Raw genomic sequence first — 17,330 nt, 5'->3', positions numbered from 1 at the left:
AGAGTTGTGCTCCAGTAGCCATGTTTCTTCAAGATGATTATATAATAGTATAGCTTTTGCAGTGTTTGTGATTGTGAAAACCTTGTGTCTGATGCTTCTTTTATCTGCCTTATGGACAGATGAGTAAAACATATGGATGAAAAGTAAATAAATAATAGGAGGAACAAATGTTAAAATAAATTTAGTAGATTGAAATGCTAGTGATCAATGAACAGATGGGGTAGGGGGTATTGTATATATGATTTTTTTTCTGTTTTCCTTTTATTTCTTTTTCTGAGTTGATGCAAATGTCTAAGAAATAATCATGATGATAAATAAGCAACTATGTGATGAAAAAAAGAATGTTCATATTGTATATTGATTGGTTTTATGAATAAAAAATTTTATACAACTTTGAGGCTGCTTCACATCTTTATATTTATGAAATATGACAATATTTTGATTGCCCCAAGAAAATGGGGATGTTTCTCAATATTAAAATACTTATTATCTTTTCACTAAGTCTTTGAGAGAAATAAATATAAAAGAATGCCCACCTTTAGGGGATCAGATGAGGGAAATTAGCTTAAAAGGGACACACAGGGTGCATGAGTGGTTCAGTGGTAGAATGCTCGCCTTCCATGTGGGAGACTCAGGTTCAATTCCCAGACCAACAAAAAAATAAAGGGGAGCACGCATCCTCCCAGCCTTCCTGAAACATCCTCAGGTGACTCAGATTCATCTCTAACACTCCATTCAAGTAAAGTTCCTCTGCTACCCCCGCCCTGCAGGGAGAACTGATGAATGACCCTTCCTTTTTGTTATTTGACCTGGATTGCTTTTTTTTAAAAGAGAATATTTTTATTGAGAAATCTTCCCACATATACATTCCAGACATCAGTGGCTCACAATATCATCACATACTTATGTGTTCATTACCGTGATTATTTTTTAGAACATTTGCATCAGTCCAGAGAAAGAAATAAAATAAAAAGAAAAAACTTGTACATGCCACATGCCTTACCCCTTCCTCTCATTGACCACTAGTATTTCCATCTACCTTATTTATTTTACCCTTTTCACCCCATTATTTATTTATTTATTTATGATCTGAATTATTTTTTATCAAAGAACCTACTTTCCTTTACCACAGTCCTTTGAGTGCTTGTTCTTTCTCTACTAGATTTTAATTTCCAAAAAAAAGCTGTGGTTGTTTTTATTAATCTTAATATTTCCAGTGTACAATGTAGCAAGAGCTCAATGAGCATGTGTTGACTGAAGGAAGAGATGACAGAAATAGGGAGAGTAAAATAATAAGTAAAGGAGGAGAAATTGTCAACTGACATGAAAAGGTCAAAAAAGCATTAAGATGTAAAAACTGCATTCAGGGTTACTGCATTCTGATAATAATAGCTGTCGTATTTCGTTAAGAGGTGAGCGTTGGGTTGTTTTAACTGCTCCTTGTAGCAGCTTTCTGAAGTTGATTTTAAGTATCCAAAAAACGGTCTCAACAGAAGTTAAATGATTTGTCCAGGTTCTCTCGGTCAGTACGTGAAGGAAATAGAACTCAATTTCAGTTCTGCCTCCAAACCTCTGTGGCTAACGATGGCATCATCTTCCCCAAAGTAAACCACATTTATTTTTTAAGGTGTTGCTCACGAACGTTTTGAACTGTGACCGGATTACTAAACCTTGTCTCTTCCTCCCCTTTCCCTATCAGTATGGAAGTGCTCATATTGACTCAGCCTTATATGAAAGGGAAAGTAACTTTAAATGGAGCAGAGAGTCTTTCTTCATTGTTTTGTGACATTCATAAAATTTTAAGAGTAAAGGTGCCATCATTTGAAACTTGCAAATGCACAGCATGTTCATCATTAGCTCCTCATGTAAAGTAAGTGAGGCCACAACTAAAAATAGCAGATAAAAAGATGAGCTGCTGAGCGCCTGCTGAGTTTTTCTTTTCTACTCCTTAGAATGTGACTCTCTCAGCAGGAAGATCATATCCTTAAAGCTTCAAATCATTACATTCTCAAGCACATGTTCTTCATTCAAGTGCTCCCCTTTTTCTAATGGTTTGTCCAAAGCCATCGAACTAAAAGCTTTTTGCAGATCAAAACTACTTAACTTACGATGCTGAGTGCTTTAGTGAAGCCTGTGTTTTTATTCTCCTCACTTATTTGGCCCTTTGGAAAAGGAGAAGCAGGAAGAATGAAAGGCGGAAGGAGGGAGAGAAATGCGTGATGTTCCATCTGGAAGAGGCCTCTGGGTCACTTGGTTTAATTGTTTTCAAGGAGCAAACTGAGGCTGGGAGCCAGTGGGTGGCGACTACACCTAAGAAAAACAGAGTGTTAACTGTCGAGTTAGGATGGGAACCCAAACCTCTAGACCATCCAGACCAAGGCCCCCATGGAGGGATGGATGTAAACCAACACAAGGATTCAGTAGAACCTGAGGATGAGAATCATGTAATGTCACCAACTTGCATGAAGCATTGCTTTAAGTAGGGACTCTGATCTGGGGTCAACTCGCCTGACTCAGTTTTCCCCTAACTAGGTGAATTATTGACCTTCTAAGCCTGGAGAAAGGGAATAATGCTTTCTATGATAGCTAATCTTTACTGAGCACTTACTGTGTCCTGCACTGTTTTAAACACTCTACATGTATTAGTCATTAAATCCTCCCTTGTAAGTGTAGAAGTTTAGTTCAGATAATGTATGTTAGTGACTTAGCCCCGAGAGTTTTCAATAAATCTAGTATTACTTGGTCAATAATAAAAGAATACATGGATTTAATAATTCATAATCTCTGAATACTAATGAAATTTATGGGGAAACCTTTACTGTTAATTATTGATGTGAAAAGATGAACTATTTTTTACTATGATGCATAGAATTAAAATTTAATGTTATGTAATGAATGAATATTCTCAGGAATAACCCTCTACAGAACATTTCTTTTTAAGCATTGAAAGAATTAGGTTTCATTTTTTTCTTCTGCTTCTTTATTGAGCCATTTCTACTTGTTCTTAAAGCAAAGCTGTACCTTGGGGAATACACTCAGCATTTTCCATTGAGTGAGCACTTCTATAAACCTTTTGAACTTTTTTCCTCATTCCCAGGATAAGACAGAGCAAGGTCTTGCATATATTTGGTTATTATTAATTTTTAAAATATAGATGCCAAAAAATAGATACCCTTAGATTAGGGCACTTATTAGAGGACTTGACAAATAAATCTTTCCAAGCTCATGTCCCTTTGTTATAGTCACCTCTGCTCTCCATCTGCCTCATCATTACACAGCCTCATCATTACACAGCCTCTTTTCGCAGCTGTGAGGCTCTCATGGTGACGTGTCCGGATGATTCTTCTGATGCCATCACATCTGCTTCTCTGTGTTACAGTGGATAAATGTGCCAACCCAGCCCATCATTTTTCTGAAAGACACAAGTGAATTAATTGTGACCAGTTCTGTCCCCCTCCTAAGGTTGACCTAAGGCAAGAATAATTCAGAGACTCTGAAAAGTGACAGGTGCTTGTTTCTGTTGACATAGTTCGTTGCAACCATTATCCTGTGTGCCTTGCATATATTAGAATGTAGAGGCAGCTCAGGGACCTAATTTTTGAAGTGTAACGTTTGAAATGGCTAAGAAGTAATTCTACTCAGAGGATTAATTAAAACCCATTGTAAAGCATTATTAAGCAGTATGCTCATTTGATGACTGCATTTTAAATCTCTCATATTCCTAGGATACATAGCGGATGAGTGCTTTGTGTTACTGAGAGGTGCTCCAAATTCTAAGGATCAAAGAAGGGACAAGGAGGAGAAGTATAATGACATTGATTTGGTTTGATGTTAACTTAAATAGATGTAAAGCATGTTTTCCCTTGCGAAGTTGAAATACTGAAACTGCTTCCCAAGTGGATTAATTAAGTTATGATAATGTACCTCACAAACATTTTCTTCACCTTAAAGAAAAAAGATCATCTCAGAGTTTCATTAATGAAAACCTAACTTTGAAATGGAAGTCTAGAAGAGAATGTAGTTTTGTTTACAAAAATTAGATGCATGTGACTTTCTAGAACCACACCCAAACTCAGACCCACTTGTGATTATATGGAAAGTAGAACTTCTAAATGATTTTGAGCAGAGGCTTTGATATCTCCAGGGCCAAATTCTAAGTCTGGCTCCCGGCAGCTTGGGGCAGACAGCCAAGTCTCTCTGAGCCCAAACTCTTCGTTTTCAAAATTATAGTTGTTGTTAATGATCCTTATCTTTAATATAATCCCTGTTTTATAACACTGCAGAAAGAATGAAACAAAAAACAGTAAAAAAAATATATATATAATATATAATATGTATATATATATACATATATAAATGAAATTTTAGCATAATTCCTGGCACAGTCCAAGCATTTAAAAATGATAGCTGTAACTATTAATACTTAAAAAATGCAGAACTAAAATGACACACCCAAAAAAGAATACAACAAATATTACACCTTAAACCAGAACGTTTGCTAAGGAAAGTTTGTCCCAACTAATCTGAAATGCTTTCACGCCACTAATTCCAAGCCTCCAATGATCTATTGTCCTTTGCAGTTTGTTTCAAACAATAATCATGGAAACCATGTACTGAGGGGGTAACATGCCACCATGTGGCTCGGTCTTTCACACACATGGCATCTCAATGGTCACCCTAATGACCCCATGAGAGTGGGTTATTATTATCCCCATTTTACAGGTATGGAAACTGAGACCCAGAGTTTATCATTTGCCCAGGGTCATCCTGCTATAATGACCAAGTCACGATTTCAACTCAGCTACTGCTAATACCCATGCCCTTAAACTCGATTCTACTCTGCAAACAAAATTCGATGGCAGCGAGAAAGGTGGATTTAGAGCCTTATTCTACTTTATATATATGTTAAGCTAGGTCAGTGGATCTCAATCTGCTTCCTTTTTGTATCAAAATTCCTTTGCACTCTGATAAGAAATTATTGAACCTCAGGAAGCTGGTGTTTATGTGGGTTATATGCATCATATTTTCCATACTGCAAATTAAGGGAGAAATTTTTATAACTTTTTATTTATTTAAAAATTAATAAATACATTACATCTTTTTTAATAGTTTATTGAGATAGCTTCACACACATGCAGTCCATCCAAAATAACACATTACATCTTAACATAAGTAGCATTTTTTATGAAAAATATCTGTTTTCTAAAACAAACAAAAAAGACACTTTTGTGAGAAAAGTGACATCATTTTACATTTTTGCAAATCTCTTTGCTGTCTTGCTTAAAAAAAGACAGCGGGTCTCTCCCCTCTGCTCCTGCATTCACTCTGTTATGCTGTCACACATCGTGTAGCCTCTAGAAAATTCCACTGTACATGCATGTGATAATGAGAGTGAAAAGGGTAAATGACATCTTAGCATTGTTATAAAATTGTTTGACCACTGGACTGCCTGAATGGTCTCAGGGCCTCCTAGGGATTCCAGGCCATACTTTAGGTAAAATTTTTAAGAGAAATGAGACATTCCATAGCCAACTTCAGTCTGAAATAATAACCCAGGATCATCATTCCATTCCCCATTCGCTTGCAAAGTGTCTTGTTGTACTGTTATAGAAGAGAATGATGAAAATTTGCCATTTCTAGGTAATGTTAAACAATCAATGGATAAAGGTATAGAAGTAATAATATCACTCAGCTAAACCACAGATATTGCAGAAAATGTATCAGAGATATAATTAACTCACTTTGTAGAGGTAAAATCAATTATTTTGATCTTAGAATAAAAAAAAGAAGACAATCCTTTGTTGCATAATTGAATATACTTGAAGTGTTATTTGAGTATCATTCTATTTTTCCTGTCATTAACCAAACAGAGTAAATCTGTCATGTTGCTTAAGTGAGTTGTAGTAGTCAAATATTAGCAGACATGTAATATTATAAAATAGAGGGTACATATCTGTTATGAAAGATGAGAAAATTTATAAAATATCTGGGTAGTTAAACATTAGGAGTTCAGTCATTTGGCTATTTATGAGATTTTATCTTCAAAATGTGCTTGTCAGAAATATGATTTTTCTTTGTTGCTTCAAAATCCAAACCCAGAAACAATGCATTTGTAAGTCATATTTAGTTTTGTTACTGTATCCAAATTCTTTTGATTTACCCTTCAACATGGAAATTATTACCTTCTGGCTTTACTTATTCCTGATAATTTTGAAACGACATAAGTTTTCAAAATTTCTAAATTTTCTAAAAGATGTATCTGAAAAATTACTCTATTTCACAATTCTAATAGCAAAGCTGAAGAGCTTAAGAATCATATTTTCAGTAGCAGTATTGCAACAAAGGAAAAACATTTTTTTCAAAAGAAAAACAGTTATGTAGTGTGAAAGCACACTATCACTAAAATAAAGTTTGATCCCCATTGCCAATTTGGCCATATTTCAAAACAATCATTTGATTGAGGATTATATTAAAGTCCTACAGATATTGAAGCTTCTAGGTGTCAAGTTTGATAAGAGAAGAAAAATCAATGTTAACATAAATGAGCTCCTCTAAAGCCAATTCCTGATTGAATATTTTACATGATCTAGTGTTGCCATTTTGTTGAAAGTATTTTCTAATAGCCACATGTTCTGGGGAAGAGAAAACACAGATTCTTCAGAAGAGGCTGCTTGCTTAAATCAAAACTCTGCCCAAATGCACTGAAAAGGGTTTCTCATTTCCCTTAGGTTCTTCGCAGCAATAGTCTACTAGAGTCTACAGATTACTGGTTGCAGAATCAGAGAACACCCTGCCAGATTGGGTTTGTGGAAGACAAATCTGAAAACTGTGCTTCTGTAAGTACACAAAACTCTGGGAATACTGTCTGATAAAGCAGGGAAACATTCAAGTTTGCCCATGCTTAGGACAGAAGTTGTATAATTCATTAAATACAAGGCTGGGAGGGTATCCTTTTGAAAACATACTAGAATGACACAGACCTGTTTGTTCTGTGATGTTTGTATGTACTGGTTTCAACATGTAAATTAATCTGATCAGTAACATGCTAAGGAAAAAAAAGTTTATGTTTTCAAAATCAAAGAGAGAAAAAATCAGAAATAAAATTGTATGATGTGACATAAAAGACTATTCAATAGCTCTCTTAGAGTCTTTCAGGTTATTTTGTAACCCCTGCTAGTACGTATTTTCCAACATGAAAATTGTGTAAAAAATGTTTCAGTCATTCTTTTAAATTATTATCATTATTTGAAAATCCTTCAACCTAAAAATTTTACAAGCATGCATTTTAGCATAGTGAAATTGAGCTTTACATGCAGACCCTTTGTTTTCAAAGTAAGAGATGTTCTTAGAGATAAGCAGTAAAATTCGTATGGTTTAGAATGTGGGTACATCTTATTTTTGTGAAAATATGTTCCTTCCTATATATTCTACAAAGCTTTATGTCTTCATTTTAATTGAAACTTCCTAGCTCTTATGGGATCATGATTATAGAGGATGGAGAGAATGTTTCCAAAAAGGAGAGAAATGTAATTCTCATGACTAAATTGACAGCATTATCTATGAGCATCTCCTGGTAAGTTGCATACATGCCAGCATTTCTGTTGGAAGAAAGAGAGAAAAAAAATACCCAAAGGCTGAAAATTAAAAGGGAAAGCTTTTTTATGTAAGGAGCATTGAAATATAGAAGACGTAAAACATTTTACATTCTCCTACAACAGAGTCTTGTAGTGCAAGGAATGTATAGTCCTTTGAATAGACTTAACTCATTCTCTTTGTTAAGAAAAATGATTGTGATTGTACTGCTATTTCTGGTACTTTTGACCCCCTGTCTAGGAATCTAGTCACTGGCTAAAAATCTTTGGGGAAAACAAAAAGGATCACTCGGCAAGTAATAGCGGTACCTTCTTTGCATCAAATTCAACTCTGAGTTGGAAAATTCAGGCATTTGCTGATACAGATCTTTAATTATACACCTATAAATTGAAGAAGTAAGAAAAATGGAAGTGTCATGCTATCAGCAGCTGGCACTGTAGTCAAAGCTGTCATCCCAACAGCTGCTGCACTGCAGACTGCTGCTTGGAGAAGGCACAAAAGGAATGGCATTGAAAAATGTGTAATGACAGACAAAGAGGTCTTCTCTCAATTTTATATTTTAGTGGTTTGGTTTTTCCTTAAAAAAGAAAAAATCCATGGAACTACACTACATAATGAACCCTAAGTTACTATGGACTATAGATAATAATACAATTATAAAAATGTGCTATCGTCAATTGTGACGAATGTTCCACACTGATGTGAGGTGTTACAATAGGGTGGTATAGAGGACTCCTACGTTTTATGCATGATTGTTGTGTAAAGCTGTAACTTCTTCAATAAAGAAAAAACCATTATAAATAGAAATCTATTAGAAATGCCAATACTTATGGCCAAATGTAAGGCTTACATTGGGATTTTCATGTGTGTAAGAAAACTCTCCATCACCCACCGAGCCCCTTAGACTCAGATTGGGACGTAAAAGTCTGTGACTCACTTTCCTAATTACTGAAGTTGTCATCAGTGTGATTTAGCTGACTTCACCTTGTGTTTTTGCTTCTTCTCCCTGTTTTTACCAGAAAAAGAAAATCTAAACACAAATGAAAGGTAGTTAGGAAGATTCACTTTCTTCTAATAGTTTATGATAATTGAAACTGACACAAACTCTAAAAATTATCTATAGACCCTAAACCTAAAAGAAATCTCAGGTTCCTTGTGACAAACTAGCCCTAACTCTCAAAAATATCCTGGAATAACTTTTCTTTAATTTCTAAATTCTTTCTCTTACTGTGTGGCACAGATTTCTAGTTTCAGAGTTGGGTATTGGTAAGGGGAAACTATTATCTAGAGGAAAAATAGAGGTAAGCTACAAAGCTGGTTAGCTGGGGCAGAGAGCTTTGAAGAAAATAGCTATACAGAAAGAGTGGACAAAATGATAAGGGGAAAGCACTTAATTCCTTTTTAAAACCATTTCTTCACAGTAGCATGACAATGAGAGCATTATTTTAAAGAAAAACAAACAGCTGGATTTAAAAATAACATCCTCATTAAATTTTAACCTCATAAAAAATGTAAGTTCATAAAATCATCCTGAACATAAATCTATTTACAAATAGACACAGAATTTGAGGAACATGTAGCAATAGCGTCGTGTATTTTATTGCCTTTTAATCTTAGGACCCCTACCTTAAATTAATCGTTTCTTTAATTCATTTCTTCCTGATAAAATGAGCCAACAACTTTTTCCTATGAAGCTTTGATTAGCTTATTATTCATTATATTGAACTCCAAGTATTTAGATTCATGGTTTCTTAGAACTAAGTACTTCACTGTATCATTTTCTGAATTCAAGATTCTATTTAAATATTTTCTTAAGAGAAAACATCTTGTCGGGAAAACGTTAGGGATGTGCGTGCATGTGTCAGTGAGGATGTTTGTTTTGAGACACCACATGATGTGTTTTAGTTGTTTCTTCGAGAGGGTGCTGCATTTGGAGCCGGGATAGGGTTAGGGTTCAACCAGCCTGTGCTCTGGGAGAGGAAAGGAATATGCCAGGCACGCCAAGAAGAGCCCTGCACCAGAAAGCTGGCTCAGAAGCTCGCTGAAGTCACTTTCAAAAGACATTAAATATCAAAATTGTGTTTATGTTTTTCTCAATGGAATTCTACAAAGCTGTCAAGTTTTACTTTCTTTCAGATTTGTCAGGCTGAAAAAAATTCATGGACCAATCCTCAGGGTGTTTAAGAAACACATTATTTCAAGTAAGGGAAACATGGAGTTGGATAATGAAACTGGAAGTCAATCTCCAAAACCCAATAACCAGGATATTTTCTTAATAGAAGAGGTCCTAAACATACGTGGTAGGGATTGAACTTTTCAGTTTTCAACTTAAAAAAAAAAAGTTAAAAGCAAATTAACCCCTTTTTAATCTGTTATTGCTTTTTTGTTGTATACTGGAATTTAATGTTAGATTTAAATTTTAATTTTAGCTTTATTGGGAATTAATTTTAGATTTAATTTAATTTTAGACTTAGAAACTTTTGTTTTAATGCTCCATTAAAGTTACCTTAGCAATTCATATTATTTCTCTTCATAGTACTGTCAGGCTTTTTCCTTTCTGATCATTTTCAAAATCCTAGTTATCAACTGCCAAACAAAGTATACCTTCCTTCTAACATGCACTTTAATAGACAACAGTGCTTGAAATATAAGGTACATTTGCTTTAAATTTGTAAATAAATAAATGAAGTTGAAACACATTCCACTCATGGCATTGCAAAATTAAGGTATTTGGCAGTTCTCCTGTGGGTTTCTGAAATGAATGCAATCAAGGGCAACAATGACAAAATGGTGTTTCAGATCCTGATTTTTATATTATATTGTTTCTCCAAATATACCCATTCCCAATCTATACGGAAATTAAAAAAAAAAAGTAAAAACAAAAAAAAGACAAGTGTCCCAATTGATAAGTTAGAAAAGTATTGACACACATGGCCAAGGAAATACATCATTCTAAAACTGAAGGGACATTTTACTTCATCTAGCTCAGCTATTTATAGCAACTTTTAATGTTTTCTTTCCTTTAAAAATCAATTTTGGAACATGATTTTAAAAATTCCTTTCTTATTATTTCTTTAATTTCATGTTCGTAGAAAAATTGCTTTGAGGCTTATAGAAAAATTGCAAAAAGGATACAGAGAATTCTTAAATACTCAAATGCTAATTGTTTAGTACATTTGCTTCTTCTTCTCTCTCTTTATGCCTATGGATGTGTCTAAATATACATATATAATTTTTTCCTGAAACTTCTGACAGTGAGCTGCACAAGCTTTTGCACACCTACATACTTGAGTGTGGAGCATAAATATTTAAAACCAGGATTGAGCCAGACTTACAGAAGTCCTTTTACAAGCACCTAAGCCAGCACCCACTGGACAATGACATTCTTCAAATATTTATTCAACAGTTTTCAAAGAAAAGCAAATATGGCCTGCAGGAAAGTAAATAATTGAATACCAGGAACAGAAGTCAGCCAGCCTCTAAGCAAAACAGAGATTCTGTATTTACTAGAGAAGTTCTAGGAAATTCTGTTTCTCCCATCTTGCCATGTTTCAGGGGATTTGAGCACCTCCCTCACCCTTAGATTGATCCGGTAAGGAACTGCTTTGGAAGCTTCCTTCTTAATATCCAGCTCAGATAAAGTAGATAGAGCAGGCAAGCTTGGAGTGAAGTGGCACAAGAAGCCCAGAATCCGGTCTGCAGGGGCCTCACTTCACCCTGTGCTGTGCTTTCTGAACATCTCTGAGAATCTCAGGGTCCTGAGGAAAACCTCAGAGTTTCAGTCAAGTGAAATTTCCACTAAATTTACCAAGTCTCCACATGTAATGAATTAGGAAAAGCCACTTTACTGAGAAGCACAACTTTATTCTGTGGAGAAAAGACCCATCTACCAAGCTACTAGATAACTCTACTCCATAAAGGTGGTATATAAAAAATCAGAAGCTCAAGAAGGGTGAGAAATAAATCTGAGAAGGGGGTTTTGATAAATAATCTGAGGGCTAAACCTTGCGTGTGGTCAAACCCATGCAGTATTAATTTGAGGACAGGCCTGAGACCTCAATCATTGATTTTCCAATGTCTTGGATCTTGAAACCTTCACATAGATAGTTTTTACAATTTCATTCTTGTTGAACATTGAGCCTAAAATTCTCTCTCATATGTTGTAGGTAAAATGTTATATAATAAAAATTAAGCCCATTGACTTGCTTTTACTGACTCAAGGAATTTCAATGTATATCTAAACATTAGATAAATTGGATGAGGTTTTCAATAATTGATAATATGAAAAGGAATTCAAAGGGAAATATAAGTGATTATTTATATAACTATTTAGGCTTGATGCAAAGATAGAAACCAATTTTAAAATATATGTGCTTCAGGAAATAATATAAAAATAAAATAAAAAGCCAAACGACAGCACTCTTAAAACTATAAGCAATATATTTGATAAATTCAGGTTTTTAGTCTCAATACATGAATAGCTTCCATAAATCAGTATGAAAAAAACTGGAAACTCCAATAGAAAAGTTGACATGAGCCAAATGTAAGAAATTTTCAAAATAAGAAACAGAGTTATCAATATATATGGGAAAGAATCAATCACCCTGTTAATCAGAGATGCAACTATAATTTTTATACAGCCTGTTCCTAACAAACTGTTCAAGATTTTTAAAAATTATACCTCCTAATGTTGATGCAAGTATAGTTAAAAAGGACACTCAGCAACTGACATTGGGAGTGTAAATTGATAAAATTAGTACAATCTTTATAGAGGACAATTTTATAATATGTATTATTAGAAGCATTTAAAATGTTCATACCTATTGGTCCACTTCTAGAAATAAATTCTGAAGACTGGTATAAAATATGATTGACATATAAACTGATGTACCTAGGGCACTCTAGGTACAGCCTGCTTTGGTTTAAAATCTAGCTCCTCCACTTTCTAGCTATAAGACTTTGGATAAATTGTTTAACCTCCATGTACGTCCCTTTACTCACCCACAAAAGGGAGATAGTAATAGTAAAGTACTATTATTAATATAAGAATTAAATGTGTTAACATTTGTAAAGTGTTAGTACAGTGCCTGTGCATATAATTTGTTCAGTAATACTAACAGCATGTGATGGTGAAAATTAAAAAGAACATACATGCTCTATGGGTATAGGAATGCTTGAATAAACTTTGGACATCCCATGAAGACTTATGCATCCTCTACACACCATGTTTGTAAAAACTATTAAGGACATGGAAATAAATGCATAAAAATAGGCTACACAATTGTGCAAGCCATATATTAAGCAAGACTTGATATTGGAATGGATGCAGGAAAGAGAGAAGTCAATAAGAACGTCTGTGTTTTGGTTTGAGCGTCTAGGCGGTGACTGATAGGATGGGAAAAACTGAAGGAGGAGGATGAGGTTGGAGTTGGATATGAGGAGAATGATGCTGGGCATCTCTTGGTTATCCATGTGGAGATAGAAGTCAAGTGAGTAGTTGTACAAGTGGGAGTTGTTGGTAAGACCAGGGCAAGAGACAAAGATTTGAAGGTCATCAGTTTGAAGATGGTATTCAAAACCCAGAGAAGAAAGGAGATGAACCAAACCAGGGAGAGTGTATAGACAGAGAAGGAGGGTTAGGATGAGTTTTGGGGCATTCTTATAAGTTTTCAGTCAATGATCTTCATTTCTAAGGGGTGCAAGAGTAAAAAGAGATTATTTGAGCATGTATGCCTAAGTTTCAAAGAAATGGTGAAGTATTTTATGTTTCTTGACATTTTTGCTACTGAAAATGCAGTGTACTTTTAAAACCTGGGCATTTAATATGTCTTACTTGTTTTTTTAAAATTCATTTGACAGGATAATATGTTATTAAAATATCTCAGAGTAGATTTGTTTCGAATTTCATATAATTCCTGCTATTTCATAGCAATTTTCCTTTGAGTAGAAAACCTGTCAACCAAGAAAACCAACAGCCATAAATCATTTTTCCCATTAAGTTTCCTTTAAACTTCAAGGATATTGATTACATAATTTTCGATTCTTTTAGTGAAAGTATTTGTTTATATTAACATGTCTTTTTTAATCAGTTCTTCTAAAGTCCCGTGAAAACTAGTTAGAAGTTTGGTTGTGTGAGTTTCTTTGTACGTTTATTCATTTGTTTGTTTACAATGTAGAATCTCAAGTATTAGAAAATAATCAGAAATTAAAAGGCAAACCTAGCTAATACCACCATCAGATGGCTGCTTTTAGTTCTGAGTACTATTGCTTTCTTTTGTAACAACCAGTAATCTCACCTTAGAGGTTTATCAGGAAACAGGAAAGTTCTAAAAGCAGAATTCCTTCTTTCCCTACTGGTTATTACACTATATTTAGAACAGAGATAGCCCTCACTTACATTCCAGACAGCACCCGGGACAGTGTCTGGTCCACTGTGGATGCTCTGTGACATTAGTGGCATTTAATTGGATTCTCTGGAGGTATTTAAGATCTTTGCTGGAAACATCTGAACTGGCTGAGTGAGGGTTAAAGGAAATTTAGCCCTTTGCTAAGTTATGGCTCAGATTTGGTTTAGTGTAATCATTAAGCAGACTGCTTATTGTCAGCAGGGATGAGGGTGATTTTACCTGCCATGCAGGGGTGAATTGTCTGGAAGCAGAATCACTTACCCTCAACACTATTAGCATATTGAGCTGGATATTTCTTTGTTGTGGGGGTCTGACCCATGCATTGTAGGATATTTAGTGGTATCCCTGGCCTACTAGATGCCAATAGCTAAAAATGCCCCTATTTGGGAACTACTGCTCTAAAGATTTTAAAACTTTAGCCTCTAGTTACTCTGAGGTATCTCCTATTCGTATGCCTCCACCCAAACCGCACCTCACCACTTGTTGATAGGCAAGCAAGAAAAAAGTTACTTTCACTTCTCTTAAATGATTTCAGTCCACTAGTTGCCCTCATCAAAAGCCATAGGCACCAGAAGTAAGGACATAAAAGAAAAGGCCCATGAGACAGTCACAGCCTTTCTCAGGATGCCTGCCTGTAGGTCAAGATTAATGAATTTACTGCCAATTGTCTCTATCGCCAAATAGAATCTATTAACTGTGCCACCGTGGAGCATCCCAGGCTTTCAATTTCTATATTGAAGTGTATAATATTTATGTATAACTCTCTTATGTCAAATATAATGCAATTATATAGCAGCCAATTTGATAGCAATAAGAAAGAAAACCTCCCCAATCCTACTACATAACAGATCTCCTCTTGGCACCCAGGTTGTTCTTTCCTTTTACAGTTTCCCACACGAGCTAGGAAGCATGACTGTATCAAGTCAGCTCCAGCCTCTTGTTGACAAATGGTGATGTGGCCCTTGTATGGCCAGGCCTTCTAATTTTTCAAGAAAGGTCAGAAATCTGGTTGTCTATATGGAATCTACTGATTTCTGAATGTTGCCCAATAATACAATTTTCTTTCAACATTGTATAAGTAAAACAGATACTTATATCTGTGGGCTGGAATCAACTGGTGGGACATCAGTGTCTAACATCTTTCGTTTCATGTCCAGCTGGCCTCACTCTTGTTGCCTACTGGTTTCTATTTGCATTTGAATTTAAGACCCCTGTTCCTAGACATCCAACAAATGTGTCCTTGTTCAAAACTCTGCATAGGAACAAATCCATTACCAAGAAGGACTTTGTTTATCATTCTCAAAATTGGCTTACCCAAACTTTACCACTCACCACAAATAGACAACACAATCCCATCTTGCCTCACTCTCAGTAGATGACTTGGAAAATAAAGTCCTACCTAATCTGGAAAATAAAGGGTAGTTGACAGTGGATATGAATTCCCCTTCTCTCTCTCTCTCTCTCTCTCTCCAGTTCACATCATGAAGACCCAACCAAGAATGCTCCAAAGACCTATTTAATTTGATAGATAAATTTATACCCAAGTATCTAATTCAAGACCCTCCAAAAACTGCCCTTCCAAACTGTGCAGCCTGATCAGCCTTCTCTCCTCCTCACTAACCTTCCCCTAGTATCTTAGAAAACATGCTGTTCCTCAGACATCTGGGCTCCTTCATCCATGCTGTTTCCTTAGTCTGGGGATCCTGGCACCAGATAGATGCCTCATAAATTATTACTGACTCGTTCACTCCACCTATGTTCAGGTAAAACAGTCATTTCAGCTTTGAAGCATCATTTATTCTGGCCAATTTGGGGGAAAATATTGCTATTCTTTCAGATTAACTCCAATGAAACCTATTAAAATTTCCTGTAATTGTTATTTTATTCGGAACTGACATCTATTTTGTCAATTACATCAATGTTGTATTCCCTTAAAACTGTTTTGTCTTAAAAGAGGAAAATTGGTCATTACTCAATAAAAGTACTATTTACCACTGCATTCTTAAAAATATGTATATACTTCTCATCCTTCCTTGTAAATGCTTCTGATTCTCTAACTCCTCTTTAAACATAAAAAACAAAACAAACAGTAAACACCTTCCTTCATTCTAACTCCCTGTCAAACAGTCCATCCTATGTCCTTCCTTCTTTTGCGCACCAAACTTAAAGACCAATAAAAAGTTTATTTGCTGTTTCTACCATCTGGCATACATTTCCCACCAGTCTGCTGAAATTGCTTTTATAAGTGCCACCAAATCTGCTGACATGTTCTCATTACTTATATTATTACTTGGTCCATAGTACAACTAACCAAACTCACAAATCCAAACCCAACTTCTGAAAACTAGTTATATTCTTCATGGCTTCATGAACACCATTCTTACTTCTGATAGTCCTCTGACCTCTGGAATAGTTATTTCTCCATCTTCTTTCTAGATCTCTGCACTTTCTGCCTGGCACTTAAACGTGTGGTTTCCCAAAGTTCTGTCCAAAAGCCTGGCTCCTTCTTGCACTCTGTTCTCACTCACTGGGTTATCTCATCCAAACTTCATGGCTTCAACCACATCTCAATGCTGATGGCCACTTCTCTGTAGTTTAGACTTAGTTCTAAATATCTTTTAGATAAACTCACCTGAGCAGTTCAAAAATACCTCAAATTCAGTATGGCTGGAGGTAAAAACTCAAGAATATGCTCTGCTCCCTAAATTCTCCATTTCTATTGATATTTCAGAATCTACAAATTTTCTAAGTCGAAATCCTTAGAGCCATACTCATCTTGTATTTCTCCCCCACTCTTCATCCCCAGTTGGTCATCGAAAGCTGGTTGTGATTTTTTTCAATTCTGGCTACTCCTTTTGGTCCCTACTCTCTAATCCCTTACAGTTCCACATATCTCTTCTAAATATTTAATTCATGCAAAGCAAAACAAACAAAGCAATAAAATAAAGACTCTAGGAACCTTAAAATGTTACTGTTATTTTTTCCTCCTAAAAGCTCTACTGTAGCAACCAACTCCTAAGTTTATTTTAAGGTAATTATTTTTATTGCAATGGTATGAATAACATCTGCAGTCCCCTCAATCCTCATTCCCACCCCCAAATTCACAGAATATCTCCAGAAGCTGCTGAGTCAATTCAGTGTCCAATTCAAGGCCATGGCTCTGATTTTTAATTGAACTGGATATGAATTCCAAAGAGTTGATTCCCCTTCTTTATCTTAGTTGTTAATGTGTCATGCCAAATGCAGGCTAGTGAAAGTACACCGCCATGCACACACTTTGACACTGGAAACTCACTCACAACATTTGTTTACCATATTTTAATTGTAGCA

General features: G+C 35.3%; 1 protein-coding gene across 4 annotated transcripts in view; it reads left to right on the top strand.

Moving 5' to 3' along the window:
- SPHKAP (SPHK1 interactor, AKAP domain containing) overlaps window positions 1-17,330 on the top strand; it is a 237,239-nt gene that overhangs the window by 129,405 nt on the left and 90,504 nt on the right. For all 4 annotated transcript variants that reach the window (XM_077155349.1, XM_077155348.1, XM_077155347.1 and 1 more), the window contains one exon: window positions 6,729-6,836. In XM_077155349.1, coding sequence (XP_077011464.1) covers window positions 6,729-6,836 — 108 coding nt within the window. The remainder of the gene's footprint in view (window positions 1-6,728; window positions 6,837-17,330) is intronic.

Source organism: Tamandua tetradactyla, chromosome 3, assembly GCF_023851605.1.
Source record: "Tamandua tetradactyla isolate mTamTet1 chromosome 3, mTamTet1.pri, whole genome shotgun sequence".
Taxonomy (NCBI): Eukaryota; Metazoa; Chordata; class Mammalia; order Pilosa; family Myrmecophagidae; genus Tamandua; species Tamandua tetradactyla.
Note: the sequence above shows the minus strand (reverse complement) of the source record. Positions and strands in the feature narration are given on the sequence as shown.